General features: G+C 39.8%; 1 protein-coding gene across 2 annotated transcripts; it reads left to right on the forward strand.

Annotated features, from left to right (window-relative positions):
* Window positions 1-3,304: 3,304 nt before the first annotated feature.
* On the forward strand, window positions 3,305-20,130 carry LOC100711957 (NACHT, LRR and PYD domains-containing protein 12). Of its 2 annotated transcripts, none has more exons than XM_025906857.1 (13): window positions 3,305-3,402; window positions 3,637-3,910; window positions 4,035-4,072; window positions 4,189-4,425; window positions 4,931-6,513; window positions 12,001-12,275; window positions 14,144-14,326; window positions 15,493-15,660; window positions 16,560-16,733; window positions 17,206-17,379; window positions 18,350-18,523; window positions 18,658-18,707; window positions 19,237-20,130. In XM_025906857.1, the coding sequence occupies exons 2-13, from the start codon at window positions 3,669-3,671 to the stop codon at window positions 19,773-19,775; spliced, it is 3,837 nt and encodes a 1,278-aa protein (XP_025762642.1). In that variant the 5' UTR covers window positions 3,305-3,402; window positions 3,637-3,668; the 3' UTR covers window positions 19,776-20,130. The 2 variants fall into 2 exon arrangements, with proteins under 2 accessions (XP_025762642.1, XP_019213965.1); XM_019358420.2 differs by having other exon boundaries at window positions 4,928-6,513; window positions 19,237-19,827.
* The last annotated feature ends 2,082 nt before the right edge of the window (window positions 20,131-22,212 follow it).

A 22,212-nucleotide genomic window follows, 5' to 3' on the forward strand; every position in this document is an offset into this window, starting at 1 on the left:
TGTGTACAGTCATTGTTTACAGACAAGGGTACATCTTGTACATCTCTAATAACTATAAACAGACATGTAACTTCTCTTTTCTATAACACTTGCCTTTTAAGGTAATAAACTTCAAGCTTCAGGGTCTCTAAGGGCTAATAATGGACCCTCGTCATCAATCACTAAGTAGACAGAATTGGCGCAGGTCTCAAAAAGAAGCAGAAGACACTTGGGCCTTTGCTCAGGCCTGTTGCTAGATTTAATGTGTATTGTAAGCATGCATGCAATTAACCTGCTATGTTCTCATCTTCCCTCAACATGTATCACCTGGACACTCTCACCAGTGAAGCTTAAAACCCTCTTGGATGGAACATCAACTCTAAACGAGCACAGATATGCAATGTGTATAAAATGAACTCTACCTGTGAATAGAATGAATGTGATGACAAACATATTCAATGGAATATGAACCCTGTAAGGAATATTACTGATAAAATAATGCTGTAAAACATGTTCTTAATGCATTTATCATAAAGCAGATTATATGGTAGCAATAAAAGAATCTCTAAATCCCAACATTACCAAGGTTTTCAGGTTTTTGCTGATGTTAATGCCAGAGGAGGTTTGGTGCTTTGCAGTTACCAAGTCAGCAGATCGTCTGTGACTTTTATACACAGTCCTGCTCTGTAACTTTATGTCGTCTGGTGCTTGCTATCTAAGTTGCTGTGGGTCCTAGATGCTTCCATTGCTTACAGTTGATCGTGGAATATCTAGGAGGGAAGAAATATTACAAACTGAGTTGCCTGTGTCAAGTTCAGTGACTCTTTCAGAACAACCCATTCTTTCACAAACATTTGTAAGAGCAGACTGCAAGGTTAGGTGCTTGATTTTATACACCAGGATACAAAGATTAAGGGGTGTGGTCCAATACTTGTATTGAAATATTGTATCTGCACATAGATAATAATGATATTGTTGTACCTTAGAGAACAGCTATTGTTGATGGAAAGTAGTTACTAGCTTGATAGCACACTGTTGTGAGTTCTCAGAATCGGCTCCTTGAGCACAAGAATGACAACATCACAGAACGCAAGTATGGCGAGGCTCGCGGCTCTCCAACGGGAGATTGAGAGACCAGTGTTGGACTGTAGAACTGCTTTGAAATTCATATGAGCTGTTCGCACTAAAGTAAAAAGCACCATCACTTCATGCGGATACCCTCTCGGCGCCAGCTGCGGTCGCAAGACTGGAGCCGAAAAAAAAACACCCTGATAACGACTGTTTAGACTGTTCCTTCCCATTCCATGCAAGGCCACCTGGGTTGGCTGGAGGACTGTTTACTTAGCCTGGCAGGGCGAAGGACACTGTCTCAGCTGAACTCTGGACACGCACACACATACATATACACTGATTTGCACACACTCATCCCCCCTTCCCCCTCCAAATGCCTTTGACGCTTATTCCCTTCCGATGCTGACGGTGGATCAAGGAGACCAGCGCTTATGCTGCAGGCCCGGATGTACTGTCTAAATCGGCTGTCTCTCACCCTTTACCCACCCGTGTTGCTTGTCATGTGTTTCTTTGGTGTATTAAGAGTTTTTTCATGTGCTATGTGCAGAGGTGTTTTTTTTCTGTTCTCAAACTGATCTCCCTGTTGGAGCTCAGTCTGGGGGGAGTTATTTTTTTCTCCTTATCTTTCCTCATGTGGTGCATTTTCCATTGTTATACCTCTCTGACCTGTCTTACCCATGTGATGTTTTGTGTAATGTATGTATGGTCGGAGGGTAAGATGGCGCCGCCATTGTGTGCAATAGGTCAGCAGCCTTATGAAATTTCCCCTTGTGGGACTAATAAAGGTATATCAAATAAAATAAGTCTCACCTGATCTCACAAATCTGCCATGTCCTGAAGACTTTTTTCTTGCTTGCTGTTGTGTACTAGACTGCTTATTGTTTGTGCTGCTTATATACAGTTTTACAAGTGCTTTTTGAAAAAATTCAATATAGGCACTTCATGGTCCGGCAAGCACACACAAACTGTTTGATGCATCTGGACTCTTGCCCAAGGTTGCTTCCTCACGACTGGATGAGCCTGGGATTCCTGAACCGCAGCCACTTATTTGTTACCATGTTGCCATTCAGACTCAGAGTATATTTCAATAAAAGGGAGAGCTTATAAAACGGAAAAAGAAAGCTAGGTAGAGAAAGCAGAGGTGGTGCAAAGAGAGTTCTTAGACAGTAAATGCTTCCTTTAAAATTTATACTGAAGGTTTGTGGAATGGTGGCCCACTTCTTCAGTCCCTTTGTTCCTAAAAAGTAAAAGTGTAGAGTATTATAGTCTTTCCTAAATACATGCTAGAAGCCAAAGATCTACAGTCAATCCGAAGCTGTGTGCTAATTTAACCTCTTTAAATATATTTGTTTCAAGTAAGAGGAATTATGTGCCTTGAGATGTCTGCCCTTGAAATTGTGCAGAATGTGTAGATCATCTATGGTGCTGGGTGCATTAGAGATCTGTGTGAAGCACTCATGTTAAAGCATTGCTTAAAGTCATGGAAACATTGTTCGGTTCTCCCAGGTTTCAAGATTAGAGAGTTACACCCCATCTAAAAGTAGTCACACCACATCAGATTTTATGCAATTATTTACCCGGCCACTACAAACTGCTTCTCTTTAACAAATAGCTAAGTCATAATAAAAGTTTATAGCAGTCTATAAAGTAGTCTGCCTTGGATAACATTTGATTTTATCGCTAAACTGTTGAAGATTCTTCTTGAACAGCTGAAAATGACAGACGACACTTGTACAAAGTAAGTATTTGGCACTATTTTGCAGGTTGCAAAAATTTTGTGAATGAGTTTATTGTTTTTTTGTATATGTACAGAAGATTTGCAAGAGGTACAGCTACACTGATATTGTGCAAACCTTAGATAAGCAGCTGTGAAAATGCTTATTTATTCAGCTGCACATTTCATCTCTGTGTACAAAAGTTTGATAAAGTTTATCTAAAAAATGAGCAGGCGTTAGTCCGTCCTGAATACTTTCACTTTACCATAACAAGTTACTAATTAACAGTCTAACCTCCTAAAAAGAACAGCCTTGGTGTTATTCTTGTTGTGTCTATACAAAGTTAAGCATTTTGAAATATATCAGTGGATTGATAAAAAATCATTTTCAGAGCATCTGTAGTGTAATGGTGTAATAGCATAAAGGACTAACCATCCAAAAGTATTTTCAGTACTTTTGTTTTTTTTTTGCAGTACTCACAAACAGTGAGAGAGAGAGAGAGAGAGAGAATTCAGGCGTTTCCGCCCATCCTGCCTACAGTTCACTTCCTGTCTTGCTTTCATTTAGGTCCAGCAACAGACATCTTAATGCAACATGGCTGTTTTACTGCAGCAGCTACTGGAAATCAGACACAAAGGTAAGAAAAAATAAACATTTATAAACATATTTTGAACAGCGAGTAGTTCGGTCAGATATCTTACACAGTGACGATTAAGAATATAGCAAAATAAATTTTTCTAGTTAAACTGAAATATCTATGATAAATTCTGCATGAGGTGAAAAGGGAAAAGAAAGTCTGGCTGTTCTCAAGATAGTAGCAATACAACAGAACTTCTATGTAATAATACTCATATTTAAATGCAAATGACAGAGTCACTGAGCTGACAGTGAGGAAATAACATTATGGGGAGCCTATGGTCTGCACACTGCTGTGCAAAAAAGGAAGAAAACAGTCGTGAGCAAGACAACATTTCCACTGCTGAGAAGAGTGAGGAAAGTGCACTCCTCCCTGTTGGACAGCAGAGGAGGGGAAACACAGTGAAGGAAACGTGGGAGGAGCCTTCATACACACATGCTCAAGAAACTTCAGGGAAAAATGACTGCAGTGAGAACAGCAATGATACTGCTGAACTCAGTGCAATCAGGTGAGACCTTTATTATCTTCTTATAAATAAATATACAATCAGTATTTTTAAGGTAAAAGATTAAATAAGTTATTAAGGTTTATTATTAACCAAGTATCACTAAAGCAGTTTTGCCTTTTTCTAGTCCTTGTCTATCTGCTTCAGCAGTAACAGAAAAGGAAGGTAAGTTAATAATTATAATTTTATGATTAACTCTGATCATAAAATGCGCGCTTTCATTCTTTAGCTTCTAAAGTCCTAAACAACATGTCTGAAATTTTTTTTTAACCTTTTTATAGATGCAGACTTGGTGGACAAGAACCGCTCTAAGCTCATTCAAAGCATCACTTTGGTGATGCCTATAGCTGATGAATTGAGACAGCGGGGTATGATCCATCCGGAGATATACAACAAAATCAAAGCTGCCGGGACGAGCCAGGATCAGATGAGGGAGCTCTACAATTCACTGACTACTACAGAAGTCAAATCTGCCTTCTACAGAATCCTCAAAGAAATTGAGCCACAGACATGTGAAAGTATGTGATGTCTTTATTTAAAGCATGTATTTCAGTTGTTTGGTAACTATGTATACAGTGCATAGGGAAAGCATTTACAACGTTTGACATTTTGTCATGTTACAGTCTTATTCCAAAATGTATTAAATTCATTTTTCACCTTACAATTCTACAAACAATATTTTTTTTTCAATTTTCTAATACATTCACATGAATGTGAACCAAACAGTTTTCGCTTTGTTATTTATTCTTCTCTGTGTAGAATTTTTTTAAGTAAAAAATAAATGTATCTATTTTGGAATAGGACGAAATGTGGAAGACATGAACTGCTGTGAATACTTTCCGGGTGCACTGTACAGTTATTAAATACAATTATTATAATGTTACAAATTTGTGTAAAGTGCAAATAAATACAAAATGCGATAGTTTTTAAATCTCATATCCATATTTTATTTAGACAATAGAAGACAATATAAAACACATGCTTTCTTTTGAAATTGGTGGTTTTCCTCTTTACCTACAGCAGAAGATGCCATTAAGGAGGTCTTCAAAAAGAACAAAGAGTATCTGAGGCAAAAGTGTCAGTGGGAGTTGGAAGGGACTGGAAGGTCTCGTAAGGATGAAAAATCATTGGATAAAATTTACACAGAGCTTCACATTATACAAGGAGAGAGTGAACATGTCAATAAACAACATGAGATCTGGGAGATTGAAGATAAAGCGAGGAATCAAACTGTTGAGGGTACAAAAATTGACTCTAATGACATCTTTAAACATGAGGAAGACGACAAAGAAGTGAAAGCAATTAGGACTGTGATGACAAAGGGGATCGCTGGCATTGGAAAAACTGTCTCTGCGAAGAAGTTCATCCTTGACTGGGCAGATGGAAAAGCCAATCAGGACTTGGACTTCATCTTTATGTTTCCATTCAGGGAGCTAAATTTGGTCCAAGATGATCAGATCAGCTTTGAGAACCTTGTGAAAACATTCCATCCAGAGCTTAAAACCATAGCAGTCGCGAGAGCTTTGGCTGAACGTAAAGTTTTGTTCATCTTTGATGGTCTTGATGAAAGTCAACTTCAGCTGAAATTCAAAGAAACCACAATACTGGATGATGCTACGAAGGTGTCCTCAGTGGACACTCTGGTGACCAACCTTATCAGGAAACATCTTCTTCCCTCTGCACTTGTTTGGATAACCTCAAGACCAGGAGCAGTTCAACGCATTCCTATTAAGTATGTCGACCAGTGGACCGAGGTCAGAGGATTTGATGATCCACAAAAAATAGAGTACTTCAGAAAGAGAGTTGAGGACGAAGCAGTCGCTGAAAAAATAATTGAACACATAACAATGTCACGGAGCCTGTACATTATGTGTCACATACCTATCTTCTGTTGGATTGCTGTACATGTTTTTGAGTATTTGATGCGTAAAATGGGAAACACCAAAGATGAAAACCCCCAAATACCCACAACTCTTACTGGGATGTACACACACTTCCTTCTTATTCAGATGACGATAGCTAATGAAAAATATGGTGACCAGGAAGAGCCTGATACAGCAGAGCTCTTTAAGTCAAATGAAGAGTTCATTTTGAAATTAGGCAGGTTGGCTTTTGAAGAACTGGAAAAAGGCCGGATCATATTCACTGCTGAAGAGCTGAAGAAGTATGACATAGATATAACGAAAGCTGGAGTTTACTGTGGGTTGTGTACAGCAATATTCAAAGAAGAGAGCGTGTTTTTCACAAAGAAACTTTACTGCTTTGTGCATCTGACAGTTCAAGAGTATTTTGCTGCTCTCTTTGTATATCATAGTTTTGCAAACAAAAAAATTGATTCTGAAAGTCTCAAGGATTTCATGCTAAAAGGGTCTGATGAAGAGCTCAAGTCTATCTTGGAAACAGTTCCAGTGGATCTACCTTTGAATGAACTGATTGAAATTACAATAGCTAATTCGACTCCTAGAACGACCGGAGAACTGGACATGTTCCTCAGGTTCCTCATTGGCTTGTCTCTACAGTCAACACAAGACCTGCTTCAAGGCCTGATTCAACAGACTGAAGAACACTCTGCAAATATTGAGGAAATTCGGTCAAGTCTATTAGAAATAGAAGAAGAAGCCTACGCGTACCACCAAGATCAGGAAACATTGAACAAAATACGCAAAACAAAACTAGAATTAAATGAGATAATTGATAAAAAAACAAAATTCTTAGTACAAAGACTACGCTTACAAAATTATGAACACAGTAATAAATCCGGTCAATTTCTAGCAAACCAGCTAAAAATAAATAAAGAAAAAACAACTATATGTGCTGTTCAAGATTCATCTGGGAACACAGTATATGACCCGAAACAAATAAACAACATTTTCAGGGATTTCTATAAAACGTTGTATTCACCACAAATAAACCCATCTAAAAAGGAAATTGATCAGTTTTTAGACAACATAACTCTCCCAAAATTATCAGACACTCAAGCAATGGCACTAGATTCGCCACTGACACCAGGTGAACTCCAGGAAGCCCTGATAAGTATGCCCAATAATAAGGCTCCAGGCCCAGATGGCTTTCCTGCAGAATTCTACAAAGAATTCTGGACGATTCTAGCACCAGTTTTATACAGAACGTTGTTGGAAATCAAAGAAAATGGCAGACTTCCATCAAATATGAATTCTGCAAACATTAATCTCTTACTAAAACCAGGCAAAGACCCTGTATATCCCTCAAGCTATCGTCCAATATCCCTTATAAATGTAGACCTCAAAATAATCTGCAAAGCTCTCTCAAAGAGATTAGAGAAAATAACCCCCCTCTTAATTCATCCTGACCAAACTGGTTTCATAAAAGGTAGGCACTCATCAACAAATACACGTAGATTACTTAATTTGATAGACTACTCATACAGTAAAAACCTTGAAACTACAATATTTTCTTTAGATGCAGAAAAAGCGTTTGACAGAGTTAACTGGAAATTTCTATTTGCAACTTTACACAAATTTGGTTTTGGATCCTCTTTCATCAACTGGTTAAAAATATTATATAATTCCCCAACAGCTTGTGTGAGAACAAATGACCAGACATCCTCCAGCTTCTGTCTCCTGAGGGGCACCAGGCAGGGATGCCCACTCTCCCCTTCACTGTTTGCAATTTTTATCGAACCACTAGCAGCAGCAATTAGACAGAATTCAGTAATTAAGGGCATAAAATGCAAGAATGTAGAACATAAAATCAGCCTTTATGCGGATGATGTGTTACTCTTTCTCCAAAATTCACAAACCAATATCTCTGGGGTGATTGAACTGATAAACTCTTTTGCAAGAATATCAGATTACTCAATTAACTGGTCAAAATCTACAGTCCTTCCGATTAATTGCTCCTTCCATAATTCCTCTTCTACTCCACTGCAATCGGGAAATATAAAATATTTAGGTATTAATGTATCTCCCAAGCTTGCAGATCTAACTAAATTAAACCATATCCCACTTTTAAAGAAGGTAGAAGGTGATCTGGCCAGGTGGAAATGTCTACCCATATCACTCATGGGAAGGGTTGCCGCGATAAAAATGATGGTATTACCAAAAATAAATTATTTATTCTCAATGATCCCAACTAAACCGCCGCAAGATTGGTTCAGATCTCTAGATTCATATATGTCCAAATTCCTTTGGAAAAATAAGCCCCCACGTATAAGCTTAAAAACACTACAAAAGACCAAGGATAAAGGAGGATTAGAACTACCTAACTTTCAGCACTACTTCTTAGCCAACAGGCTTCAGTTTATCTCAGGATGGCAAAAACATACCCTCTTAGATGAACCTTGGCTAGATGTAGAACAAGCACTTTGCAATAATCTAGAGATTTCAGATCTACCATTTATCAGCTCAAACATCCAACGACATGAATGCTTCAAAAGCATCAACATCAGCTCTTCTCTGACAGCGTGGTGGGAGTTTCTGAAGTTGACAGAGTCTTCATTAATCCCATGCAAACGTACACCTATCTGGAACAACCCTGACATATTACAAAACAATAATATGATAAACTTTTCAGATTGGAGTAGTAAAGGAATCAAATACTTAGAACATATACTAGAAGGAACAGAATTTATTTCATTTGACAGACTAGTTACACAATATGGGATCAACAAGAAACGATTTTTAGAATATCAACAAATTAAATCCATAATAAAAAAGAGATTTAAACCGGGTCAAGTTGAACTACAAACGCCACCAAGTGTGGTTCAATTTCTTACTCTTAAAACCCCCAAATTACTATCCAAAATATACAGAATGCTTTCTAAAACAGATGAATCAATATCACTTCCTATTGCAAAATGGGAAGCGGATTTATCAGTTAACTTTGACCAAAACTTCTGGTCTCAGATTTGCTTAAAAACCTTTCATCTAATTAGAAATCCCAGTCTTCAATTAATTCAATACAAAATACTACATAGAGTGCACTATACAGGCCATCGGATGTTCAAGATGGGCTTTACGTCTACCAACAACTGCTCACACTGCCAAACCAATTCACCGGACAATTATATCCACGCTCTTTGGTTCTGTCCACCAGTTCAGAAGTTTTGGCGTGAGATATGTGAAGACTTATCAAAGTGTCTGAAATGTAACATTCCAACTTCCCCTTTAGTATGTTTGTTGGGCAGCTTAGATAATGTCACTCCGGAAAAGAATATAGCCCATATGGTTTTCACTGCCCTATGCATAGCCAAGAAAACAGTCCTCATGAACTGGAAAAATAAAAATAATCTTAATTCTAACCAATATAGAAATTATCTATTAGATTACATTAGTCTTGATACAGCCTCTGCCACCACATCAGATCAATTGCTCTGGGCTCCTTTGATCAGCTCCATCACCTAGTGGGGGTGGGGGGTCTTAGTTTGGTCCCACCTTCACTGTTGTGATTGGTGTGGGGGTAGGGACGGGCTTAGGGCATCAGGGGGTTCCCCGGGAGCATCTTCCTTGGGGGGCTCAACCCGGGATAACGGTCATGGCCAATTAGGGGCTCTGTTGGCTCTTAGGTGACGGTTTCCTCGTGGCTGCGTGCAGCAGGGCTAGGGGAGGGTCTGTGCTGACGGACGTGGGTTACTGACCTGGTAGCCTGGCTGCCCCTGGGTGGGTCCGGGATGGGCGTGAGGTTCTGGGGCGCTCCGTCTCTGGGCTGGGGCCCTGGCCAAGCCTCAGGGGCTTGGGTCCTGGTTGGTGTGTTGCCGGGGTTGTGGGCGGGTGGGTGTATGGGGGCCCAGTCCTGGCGCAGGGTGCCGCCTGTGCATCGAACCACCTGGGGGGCTCTTCAGCTGGTGGGGAGGTTGTCAAATCCTGCAGGAGATTTCCTCTCTTCAGGAACTCTCTCTGCAGGAGGGGGAGATACAGGAGAGGTGGAGGAAGATCTCAGCCTGGGCGTCTATTGTCTTGTGTAGTCTGGAAGATGAGTGGATGATGGGGTGGGTGCAGTTTTCTCTGTGGTGGGGTCGGGTGGACTGTCCCGGGCTCTGTGGGGCTGGGCGGCGTTGCTGCACTGGGCCCCGGTCCGGATGGGCCTGGGCCCCCCTTTCCCTGGCGGGTTGCAGAGTATGGGGGTGCCTACTGGGGTCAGCGGGGGAGCTGGCCCCAGGGAGGGGTCACTTGCCCCTCCCTTCCTTCCCTCCCCATCTCCAGCTGCCTCCCTCTTCCCGCTCCACCACAATCACCCACACATGCAGGGCCTTGGGGTAGGGGTATGTCACCAGGGTGCAGAGGAGACATCCCCCCCTCTGTCCCCTTCTGGCTGCCTCTGCCTCAATTTTATCCCACAACTTAGACATTCACATTACTCACACTCTCATTACACATACATATAGGATCTTGGGGGTGGGCACGCTACACGGATTCCAAATTACCATCAGGGTGTACACCTCACCCCTGGCGTCGTTGCCCACCTCTCAATTTTAAATACACGTAGACATTGAGGGCTAGCAGGAGGGGCTATACGCTTACCTGCTGCTCTGGCAGGTAGCTCCATGCCCTCCTGGGTTTTAAATGCACCTTAGAACACACATACATCAACACTACATAAGAGCGGGTGGAGGGAGGTTTGGAGTCTTCCTACACCCCCGTTCTCTGCGGCCTGCTGGAGCGGGGGGGGCTAGGAGGAGGAGTTGGCCGTCCGACTGGGGTCTGGAATGTGGGGCCTCCCTGCTGCTGCGGAGTCGGGGCAGTCTGCTTCTCCCCACCGCAGGGAAAAGGGTAACATCACCTGGGTCTGGGCGCAGTTTCCCCCTCCAGGGGCAAGGGTACCTAGACCCGGGGCTTAGAGTACGCTTGGGGAGTGTGATTGTGTGTACAGCGTCTCTTTATGTCCGTCTCCACGTTGGGTGAGTGTTGAGTAATTGTATATGAGAGCATGAGGGTGGGAATAGATGTTTGTATCTGTGTGTGCCTGTTTGTCTGTGTCTTTATGTCAGGTTGGGTATCAGACGCCACCTCTCTGGGGACATCTCAGGCCCTCCAAGGTTTGGAGGCCCATCTCCCCCCACCACTTCCCCTGCCGGTGGCAGACGCCCTCAGACATCGGTGCGTTGGTGGTTCTTTGTGTCCGGGGGTGGGCGCCCAGGTACCCACCGGCTCACTCCTTGGCGGCTGCTTATCGGGGCCTGGAGCCTGGGGCTCGCTCGGGCCACTTCGGGGATGGGGTGCCCTCGGCCTCTCAGCCCGGGGCTCGGTCACTCAGGCACAGCTGGCTGCCGGCGGAGCTCACGGGCACGTCACTGCAACCCCCCCCGGCTTCTGCTCCGCGGCTGCTGAGTGACCCCTCATCTGGGACTCTCCTCAGCTCTTTCTGGGATAGTGGCGCGGCTGCCCCTCTGTTGGTCTTCCTTGGTCTCTTGTGTTCTGGGGGCCTCTGGATGTCTGGAGTTTTGATCTCCTCCATACCTGCTTCATGCCCTGGAGGACGGGGCAGTGGCCCCCCACACCCTCTAGTAGATCATTACATGAAGGAACCTTTTAAAAACAAGCGCGTTCATGCTCACAGGTGCACACACGGGTGATCACACACACAAACTACACCCTTTTTGGCTCCTACCTCAAAGCACACTGTGCGCTGTCGATCCTACGTGCTGCACAATAATGTTTAATATTTAGTATTTACTGTCATATTCCCATATATCATTGTGATGTTGTTTATTACTCTCGTTTTCTTCTGCTTGCTTTCTTTTTTTCTTTCTCAACAGGTGATCCAGGTGATCGATATATGTATTTTTTGTCTGCTTATTCTGTTGGTTTTTGGTTTTTGCCCTTCTCCCCCGTCCCTCTTCTCAGCTGTTTTTCTTTCCCTCTTTCTTTCTCCCCTTTCTTTCCACCAGTCAAGTCTGTCCCGTATTCAGCAAGTCAAAATAAAATAAACAATAAAAGGTGAATCAAATGGACCATTACGGCAAGGCTGGGATGGTCCATTTGGTAAAGTAAATCCGTTGGGCATCTTTCTTCGCCTTTAGACAATAATTCTGATGGCAAAAGAACCAAACGGGACAGGTTTAAAAAAAAAAAAAAAAAAAAAAAAAAAAAAAAAAAAAAAAAAAAAAAAAAAAAGAAATAGATTTATTGGACTGCTCAGCTGAAAGATGTCTGAACCTTGTCCACTGCCTGACTGAGCTGAAAGACAGTTCCCTACATGATTCAGTACGAAAGTATCTGAAACCAAATTGTTTTCCTGAATCACCGCTCTCTCCTGTGGAGTGTTCAGCTCTGGCTGACCTGATTCTAATGTCAAACACACCTCTGGATGAATTCAATCTCAAGAAATACAGACCATCAGGAAGAGGTATCTTTAGACTTCTTCCAGCTGTGAGAAACTGCAGAAAAGCAAGGTGAGTTGGTTCTTTATACAAGAGTGTTATTAAGTTCAGCAACTCGAGAGCACTGCAATATTTGGGCAGTGCTTTGTCCCTCCTCCTGCTCCTGTGCTCCTATGAACAGTCAACTTATCAATAAGCTTTAATGTAAGGGACTGTCCTAAAAACAATAATACAATAAAGCAGTAAATTTAAAATAAATATAATAAAATAAATGAAAGGAGACTGAAGAAGAACTGTAATGTTTCGATGTAAGGGTAAATTCTTCTCCTGAAATTGCTGCTGTATGGTTCTGAGGACTGAGACTCAGGTGGAGCACAGGATTTATTCAGAAAAAAATATGTTTTGTTATAGACTATTTCATTACATGAACCTGAAATCTTAGTGTAACAACAGACTTTTACAATGGGCAGAACAACACATAACAATATTTACCATCAGATTCTGAGATGTGTGTTACTGAAGATGCTGCTACTGCTCCATATGTGTAAATGTGTCTGTGTACAACCATAAATACTTGAAGTCAATATTGCACATTGTAACATTCAAACATTAGTCTAGCACACTAACACAGCCCCATCAAGAGCTGCTATTTGACAGACCTGTGGTATCATCAACATCATCAATGTGTTATAAAGAAACATAGAAACCACTGTGTGTACACACTGCTGAGAAAAGACACGCAGAAATGGGTATCTTGTACATGTCTTGTGACATGAATCTCTCCTTCCTTTCCTCTTATCCTCCATGTTGAGTTTGGCTTTGTTTCAATAATACACCAGTATTATTGTACAGTAGGAATATATGGGCATGGGCTCTAAGCACTCAGAGTGAGGACTAGATAAAGAGTTACAGAACACATCGCACTGTGCTCACAGCTTTGAGCCATCCAGTTACGCAATTGTACTGATATCATTTCACCCTCTCATTCCAAAAAACACAAGACACACTTTTCATCTTAAAATCAACACAATTTACAGGCTGACCTCAAACCTCAGTAATTCACCTTTGTAGTAGTTATTATCTTCACTTAGAGACATAACAGTGAAGCAGAAGAGTTGCACTCATTGGTGCACACTGACTTGCTTGATGCATCTTCTTACATTTGCAAACTTTAGCCTGCCTGTCTAAAAATGACTGCAGTTGGTCAAAGTCAGACTGTGATTGTTTGGAAACACATTGCTGGGAGGTTGAATTTACTGGATAACAAGTTGGTTGCTCCAGCTACTTGTAATAGTTTGCAAACCCCCTGAAATTCAGTGCAGTCACTCAGTAACCATTGAGTTTTCCTAGTTGCAAGATTGTCATCCCATTTTACTGTAGAGTGTTTGAGGCTTCACAGCAGCAATGTTTTGCAACACTAGCTAGCAAAGGAATGAAGCTTGCTATTGTAAACAAATGACTGACTCCCACCACAGTACAGTATAAACTCCACAAGTACAGAAGCCCTATCAGTGTGAGCCACTGGCTCCAGCTCACGTAATACCCGATGTTAGAGCTCTGGGACCTTAAGAAAAATTAGTGCAAGGCATGAGCAGACCAAGTTGAAGTACTGACCTACCAATCAGAGCTATATGAGGACATGAAAGAAATAAGTACAGCCTGTAGGACTAAACCTAAAGTACCTCTGAAGTGTGTCATATCTGCCAGACCAGACCTTTGAATCCATGTACTCTACCTTTTAACTGATTAATCTCACATTGTGACATTAAACACCTACTTATTAAAAAAAAAGAATGAAAAAACCCAACCTATTCAGGTCATGCTGTGAAGTGTTATGGGTGCTATTACTCCTATTGCAGTGATTTCAGTCAAGTAAATGATTTGTATGCTTCTAAAACATTATCAGATACTGAAGAATCATCTTTTTTTCATCTCTTCAGAATTTCAGGCTTGGATCTTTGTGTTTGGGAATATAAAACGATTGTTTCAGCTCTTCGTATGCCACGTTCTGTGCTGACTGAACTGCACCTGGTCAATAACACATTTTACAGCAGAGATGACGAAGGTGCAGAGATATTGATTGATGGACTGAGGAATTGCCAGTGTAAACTGAAAACTCTTAGGTTAGTAAAAGTATTGTTTTTCGTGATGCTTTTTGTTATCATTTGTTTTAATGAAAATTATTTCATAATAATTTTGTGATTTTTTTTTTTTTGCAGGCATTGCACATAGGGATTGGAATAGATAAGAATTTAGAAGTTCCAATTTCATTATCGACATCACTTACCGATTCAATTTTTTATAGATTCTCTTATCTATTCTGTGCAAGTGGAACTGATAAGCAGGATCGATAGGCAAGCAGATTAATAATTCCAATGAAACTGAACTTCTGGGAGAACCGGTTCAATTCCCATCTCTAAGTGTATATATGCAATCATGTGAAAAAGTAAATTTTCACTAGACTCTATGTAATGCTGTGAAAAACTAATTACACCTTTACTGCTTCCGTAGGGATTTAGCTGGGTGCTACTAATCAAATACACTTGTATAAATGATCATTAGCGTGACCACCTACATGAAAGCAGCACTTTTGGCTGGTGCATTCAGGTGTGTGTTAACACAATATCAGGAACTTTCCAATAGTGGACATCCCAGGAAATTCACCCCAAGGTCAAACTGTGCAATGCTCAGAGAAACTGCAAAAATGTCGAGAGCAGCACTCGGAAAAGCCTCAGTTCGCATGTTAAATATTAAAGTTCATAATTGTAATCAGTATAATTAGAAAGAGTGAAAAAGAAAGGCGTGTTTGGGGGTGTTGCCAGGAAAAGCCTGATCTTCTCTAAAAAGAACATGGCAGCATCGTTTAGCAGGGTTGAGGCTGAACAACACACAAGAATTCTAAAGTAATGTGACAGCTAAGTTTGGCTGAAATTACTCATGCAACAGGACAGTGAATCACGGTGCTACAGTGGTCCAGTCAAAATCCAGATCTCAACCTGAGTCAAATGCTTGAGGCTTGACCACAGAATTTGAGTCTTTGCAGTAAAAAGTACCCACAAGCCTAAATGTACAGAAGCAATGATGTAAAGAAGAAGAGTGGGCTAAAATTCCTCCACAATGATTTGATGAACGCATAAAATTGGAAAGAAAACAATTACTTCGAATTATTGCTGTTAGTTCTAAAAGCTATTGAGGTGTATTTTGTTTTTTATAGGACTGTGTGCAAACTTTTTTTTTCCATGACTTTGTTCATCTGCCACTTTTTACCTATTGTCCTTTATATTTGCAGTCTTTCTGGTCGCGGGCTTTCAGAAACACAGTGTGAAAATCTAGCTTCAGCCATCAAATCAATCATCTCAAATTTAAAAGAACTGGAGTTAAGTGACAACATACTGAGGGACTCATTATTCTCTGTGCTCTCCGCCGGACTGGGCTGCACTAACCTGGAGAACCTCAGGTCAGTGTTAGATGTTATTTAGATGTCATTCCTTATCTGGGACTTAGCATTATGGCCTGAGATGACACGGCTTTGATCAGAAGTTATTATCGGGTGATCGTGGCTCAAGAGTTGGGAGTTCGCCTTGTAATCGGAAGGTTACCGGTTCGAGCCCCCACAAGGGGAAATTTCATGTTAAGGCTGCCGACCTATTGCACGCAATGGCGGCGCCATCTTACCCTCCGACCATACATACATTACACAAAAACATCACATGGGGAAGACAGGTCAGAGAGGTATAACAATGGAAAAAGCACCACATGAGGAAAGATAAGGAGAAAAAAAATAACTCCCCCCAGACTGAGCTCCAACAGGGAGATCAGTTTGAGAACAGAAAAAAAACACCTCTGCACATAGCACATGAAAAAACTCTTAATACACCAAAGAAACACATGACAAGCAACAGGGATGGGTAAAGGGTGAGAGACAGCCAGTGTAGACAGTGCATCCGGGCCTGCAGCATAAGCGCTGGTCTCCTTGATCCACCGTCAGCATCGGAAGGGAATAAGCGTCAAAGGCGTTTGGAGGGGGAGGGGGGATGAGTGTATATCTGCATGTTATTATGTTACTGGCAGGGACAATGAATTATAACAGGCGTTTTGGGCTGTACATGGGCTTTTTTTTAAAACCATATTAACAGTTGAATCAAATTCTTCTCTACAGTGAAAAATTGTCTTGAATAGACTACCCATTTCTTCCAAGACTTTTTTTTGTTTCAACTAACAGCCTTCATTGGTCTCATTGCATAAGAGTAACAGCCAATTTTTGTAAAAGTGGATGATTTAATGTAACTATGTATCTATCTAATCTAATTGTTTGTTTTGTTTTCTAATTGTATGTTTTATCCTCTGTATCAAAAGACTGAACCGAAATTGTAGGATTGCAGAAATCTGTGAGAAGTTAGTAACAGCATTCACATCCAGCACCTGTTACCTGAAAGAACTGGAACTAAGCTACACTGATTTAAAAGACTCAGAAATGGAAAGCCTCTCTGATGGGCTGAAGAACACAAACTGTAGATTGGAGGCATTAAGGTACAACACTGCATTAAAAACAACAACAACTTTTAAGTACAAACTGAAAAATTTCTGTTACATTTTAGAGCTTTACAGAGAAGAGAAACCTCCCACCTCAAGTTTATTTTAGCAGTCAGCAGGGAGAGAGTGCTATTTGATTTCTTTTAGATGTAAGCACACTTTTGACAGCTATTATGGTATTCTAACTGGCCATCTTTAAACATGGTTTCAAACAAAGACCTTGCACTTGGTTAATTCTATTATACTATTTTATTTCTTCTTGCACGAAACTTTTATTATTTTCACTAGATGAAAAAAAATTGATTTTATTTTTCGTTTTGGGCTTGTGCGTTTTATATGTTATAGTGCTGTTATAGTATATATGTTATAGTATATATGTTATAAAATAATTAGTTTTTAATATTTTTCAAATGTGCAATGTCCTATATCATTAAGCTAAAAAATTATTTTCCTGCATTTTTTCATTCAGTCTCAGCCACAACAAACTCACTGAGAAAGGCTGTGAGACACTGGCTTCTGTGCTCAGCTTCAGAGCTTCCCACCTGAAAGACCTGGACCTGAGTTATAATGACCTGCAGGATTCAGGGGTGATAGCACTGTGTAATGCACTGACAAAACCACACTGTGGATTAAAAACACTAAGGTCAGTTCACATGATGTTATCACAATAAATCTCCTATAAGGGAAGTAAGTAATTGATCTCCTGCTCAATTTGTAAGTTTGCTCATTTACAAACAAATGAACAGTCTCCAAATTTTATGGTAGTCCGATTTTTACTGAAAGAGACAGAATATCAATCAAAAATCCAGAAGAAAGTATGTTTCATAAAAGTTCTGAATTGGTTTGCATGTCATGGACTAAGAGAAGTTTTTGATCCCCTACTGTCTAACCAGAATTCTGGCTCCCACAGATTAGCAGATTACAGTCAATCAATCAGCCAATTACAGATACTCCTGACCTCAACTTATTATCTGTATAAAGCACACCTATCCACAAAATCAGTTTATTCCATTCCAACCTTGGACAGGAACCTCCGTCTCTCAGCTAGAACACTGAACATGGTTCGTGAATCAGTCTTCCAGTGGAACAATAACCCAAAAGATACTGCCATGGAAACAAGAGTGGCTAAAGAAGAAAATAATAATCACATTAAGATCACAGAGTAGCCTTAATCCTACAGAAAATGAAACCAATTCCATTAAAATGAAACTACCATAAAATTAGAGACTGTTCATTTCTTTCTAAAAACTTCAAAAATTGACAAAACATCAATTCAGCAAGGGATCAAATAATTATTTTCTCTAGTGTACATGGACCCTCTTGCAGTATAACAAAAGTCTTATTGAATTCAATGTTTTTCAGACATTTTAAGAGATGGTCTGTTATCGTGCAGTCGCAATGCCTTGCAATAATTTGTACATTTAATATGCTTGAGATATTTATATATAACCACCACCAAGTCCCTTTGTTACTTTCAATGGATGATTTTTTTTGTTTTAATCTCTGAAATAATCATATGATTACGTCCGAATTTACTTTGTGAGGTATATATGCACAAATTAAAATTGGTCCTGATAAGATTATCTACCACACCCACTGTTTGATTTCTGTAGGCTGTCATTTTGTAAAGTGACACAATGTGGAGGCTCCTCATTGGTCTCAGCTCTTGACTCGAACTACTGCAGCCTCAAAGACCTGGACCTCAGCTTTAATAACCTCAGTGAAGAAGTAGTCAAGCTGCTAAATGAAAAAAAGAGAGATACATGCTGCAGTCTGGAAAATGTCAAGTATGGAAAAGAATCCTGTCTTAAAAAGAATGCTTCATGCTTAATTTATTATCAGTTTTTCAGTCATTTTAATATTGCAAGATCTATTATTGTTCTTCGTAAACAACAGTGCTTTTGTTTGTTTTTCCCATTAGTGTGGACCACAATGAAGAATGTTGGGTCGATCTGAAGCTACTGAGACAGTGTAAGAAAAATATGTTCAAGAAACACTGCATGTGATGTGATTTGTGTGCAGGTTGTAATATATATTTTGAAATATAAAAATATGTTTTAAATCAGGGTTTTTTTTGAAAAAGAAGAAAAATCAGTTGGATTTATTAGTGTTTACTACTGAATGAGAATTATCAACAAGGTGTCCTGATAGAGAAAATAAACAGCAGACAAAAACATTGAATTTGCTGGCTTTAAATTTTATTTTATATATCAAAAGATAAATGATTAGTTGGTTTAAAGTCATAAACAAATTAGAAATGCTGATGCACAAGACACTAAGATGGAATCCACATTCGCCAAGCAACAGAGCAACAACATTTAATGTCAAATCAAAGTGTGTTGTGTGTCTGTTGTTTACACACACAATGTGAACAGTATGTCTGGAGTATTTGCAGTTATTTGGTGGCATCTGTAAATACTAACTAAACCACCTATAACAACGTTGTCTGAGGTCAAGAACGGCACTAACAGTTAACGTTTTTCTACTGTTTTGATTGCAGATGCCTGTGACCTAACACTTGACCCCAACACAGCAGACGTGAATATTATTTTAACCAAGGAGAACAAAATGGCAGAATATGTTCCAGAGAAGCAACCATATCCTGATCATCCAGACAGATTTGCTCTTGATCAGGTTCTCTGTGAAGAAGGTCTGACAGGTCGCCATTACTGGGAGGTTGAGTGTTTACGGGCTGATGTTGGAGTGGCATATAAAAGTATTGACCGGGTGGGAGACTCTTCCTCTGAATTTTCTTTTGGAAAAAATGAAAAGTCTTGGTGCTGGATGAATGATGGTGTTTTTAGTCATAACAACACCTGTTTAACATTTTTGAAAAGTACACCACTGAGGTGTACCATAGGGATGTATCTGGACTGGCCGGCAGGTGTTTTGTCCTTCTTTGAAGTCTCTGCTGACACTGTTACTCATCTCTACACCGTACACACAACTTTCACTGAACCACTCCATCCTGGTTTCTATCTGGATCAGTCGGGATCAATTTACCTTTGTAAACAAAGAAAAGGAGAAAATTTTAGATGAAAGGAAAGAAACATTATTCAGGAAAAAAAATTGGATTGGAAGGTTTATGGTATCTCTTTATATTATGTCATGTTCAGTTGCATATAATAAAGACATGGTTTCATGTCTTGCATGCCTTCAACAACACTAAAAATGACTAAAACTTCTGACAGAAATTTGCCAGACCAAATGTGTGGGACTCTAACGACCTATCAAAGACAGTTGTGTATGTTTATCCCAACTGTGTTGACTGTACATTGTGTAAAATGTTAAACATGACTTTTATTATACATTCATTTTTAATGTTTCAGTTGTGCTGTGTTGTAACATTTTTTGAAAGGTGCTGTATAAATAAATGTATTATCTTTCTTTAAAATTTTATATTTACTGATTTGTACTCATGTATCTTTTCCATTTTATATTTATACACCTAACAACAACAAAAACAACAACAAAAACAATAATAATAATGATAATAATAATAATAATGATTTGTAGGGAACAAAATCTGTGCAAATTACACATATGATAAAGTCACATATTTATTGTAATTCTTAGCTTCTTCCTAGGATGACCCTAAAAGTGGCTGCACACAGCTTGTACAGGCTGCATTTGCTTTTGCATGAATTTTATCAACCTGACAGGTCAGATAACAGAAAAATATTGTGGCGATTTTTGATTTGGATTACTAGTCTACCTTGTTATTTACTTTTAATGATAAGAGAAACCACGAGTGAAAGACACTGTGGGTGTTTATCTGTCTGTCTTTTTTCCCCTGACTGCAACAACAGTATATTGTAACCAACATGGAATTTTTTACACAGTGAGCAAAGCAGAGATCTGTATGGACCAATGTGGAGATCTTGTTTGATTGTTTTCACATAAAATATATCCAATGATCTCATGTTCCAAAGCCCTTAATCTCTTCTCATTCAAAAGCCACACTCCTGCAGAACATGACTAGTACAAAATTTTTCATATTCTGATATACTGTTTTCAAAAGAGATTCAGAAAAAAATGGGATGGCATATTTATAAACATATTAAAATTTGGTTTAAAAGTTGTTGCAGAAATGTAATATGTAATAATAATCTCTCCAAACAGTGGTGAATGCAGTTTCACCAAAACATGAAGACTGTTAGGTTGACTTCAACCTACTGGCACACTGTAAGAGTGATGTGATGTGGTGTTTAGTAACACTGGGGGACCAAAGGGGACGGTCTTATCTCCATTCCTGGTTATTTTGTACACATCAGATTTCCTGTACAACAGTGAGCATGCCCGTGGGTGACAGCAAAAGAAGTAAATCCACATTAGAGCCGATAACTTTCCTTATTACGACCAAAATTCAACCACAATTATATGGTCGTCCACCACCATGAATAATAAAAACCAATCACCCTTTGTTATGTCTTTCAGGATTTGACCAGTCATTTTCATTCTAGAATACCATACCTCTCAAATTCAGTCAGACCATCTTTTTACCAAAGCTCTCGTCATGACACTGTAAGTCTGTCAAATATTATGGCATGAAAAGTATTAAAAAAGTATTTTTAAAAAGGGGTTTTCCCATCTTTTCAATAGTTCGTTTGTGTTGTTAGGTTAATTGGTGAGTCTAAATTGGATATAGGTGTGAATATAGGTGCAAATAGTTGTCTGAGTCGCTGTGCTAGCCCTGAGATAAACTGGTGACCTGTCCAGGCTGTACCCTGCCTCTTGTCTTATGGCAGTTAAGATGGCCTCCAGCCACTCCACAACCCTGAATTGGATAAATCCATAAATGGATGGATGAGTTTTCCCTGCAGCTGTAGCTAGCTAACCAAACTCAAGGCTAATGATAGTTGATGTGCAGTTAACCTAGTTATTTTTTTTAAAATAGTAATATTTCCAATAGTAGTAGTTACAGTTAGAAGAGTCACAAAATAATCTCTGTTTATTAAGTATTGTATTAGCTTGTTTGCTAACATTGATAATAATGTGCAAGCATGACAAACATTGAGACTAGTGATTGGGTTGCTAGCTATTATTTAAATACATTGTGGAGTGAATGAGACACGGCGAGTCCACAGATCAAGGTTTTGGGCCATCTTTATTAGTTCAGCTGCAGCTCTCAGCTCTCAGCTGCATATGCATCACACCACAACACCAACCCAAACACAACCCTAATTCCCCTTCTTGTAGCCAGTGGGTGTGATTGCGGATGCAGCACGGGTGCGTCCGCCTTCCCTGCACGGCACCGCAAACCACGTCCCACCACATACATACCAGCAGGTCAACTAATACTGTTAACTGCTGATGGGAAATTTTGCTGTGAACTGTGTACATACAACACATTAATGACAATCAATATCACGAACCGAGAAATTTCATTTGTGACAAAGTTCATTTACATGTAAAGAAGTAAACAGACTTCAATTTACTTTAGTTCGTGTTGTTAAATGTGAGTTCAGGATACAGC

The sequence above is a fragment of the Oreochromis niloticus genome, linkage group LG4 (assembly GCF_001858045.2).
Source record: "Oreochromis niloticus isolate F11D_XX linkage group LG4, O_niloticus_UMD_NMBU, whole genome shotgun sequence".
NCBI lineage: Eukaryota > Metazoa > Chordata > Actinopteri > Cichliformes > Cichlidae > Oreochromis > Oreochromis niloticus.

Excerpts from the sequence above, each read along its gene's own strand:
- LOC100711957 (XM_019358420.2), top strand. The coding sequence starts at position 3,669 with ATGGGGAGCCTATGGTCTGCACACTGCTGTGCAAAAAAGGAAGAAAAC. Across the intron at positions 6,514-12,000 it reads TTCGGTCAAGTCTATTAGAA|ATAGATTTATTGGACTGCTC; the intron begins ATAGAAGAAGAA and ends AAAAAAAAAGAA. Across the intron at positions 15,661-16,559 it reads ACTAACCTGGAGAACCTCAG|ACTGAACCGAAATTGTAGGA; the intron begins GTCAGTGTTAGA and ends CTGTATCAAAAG.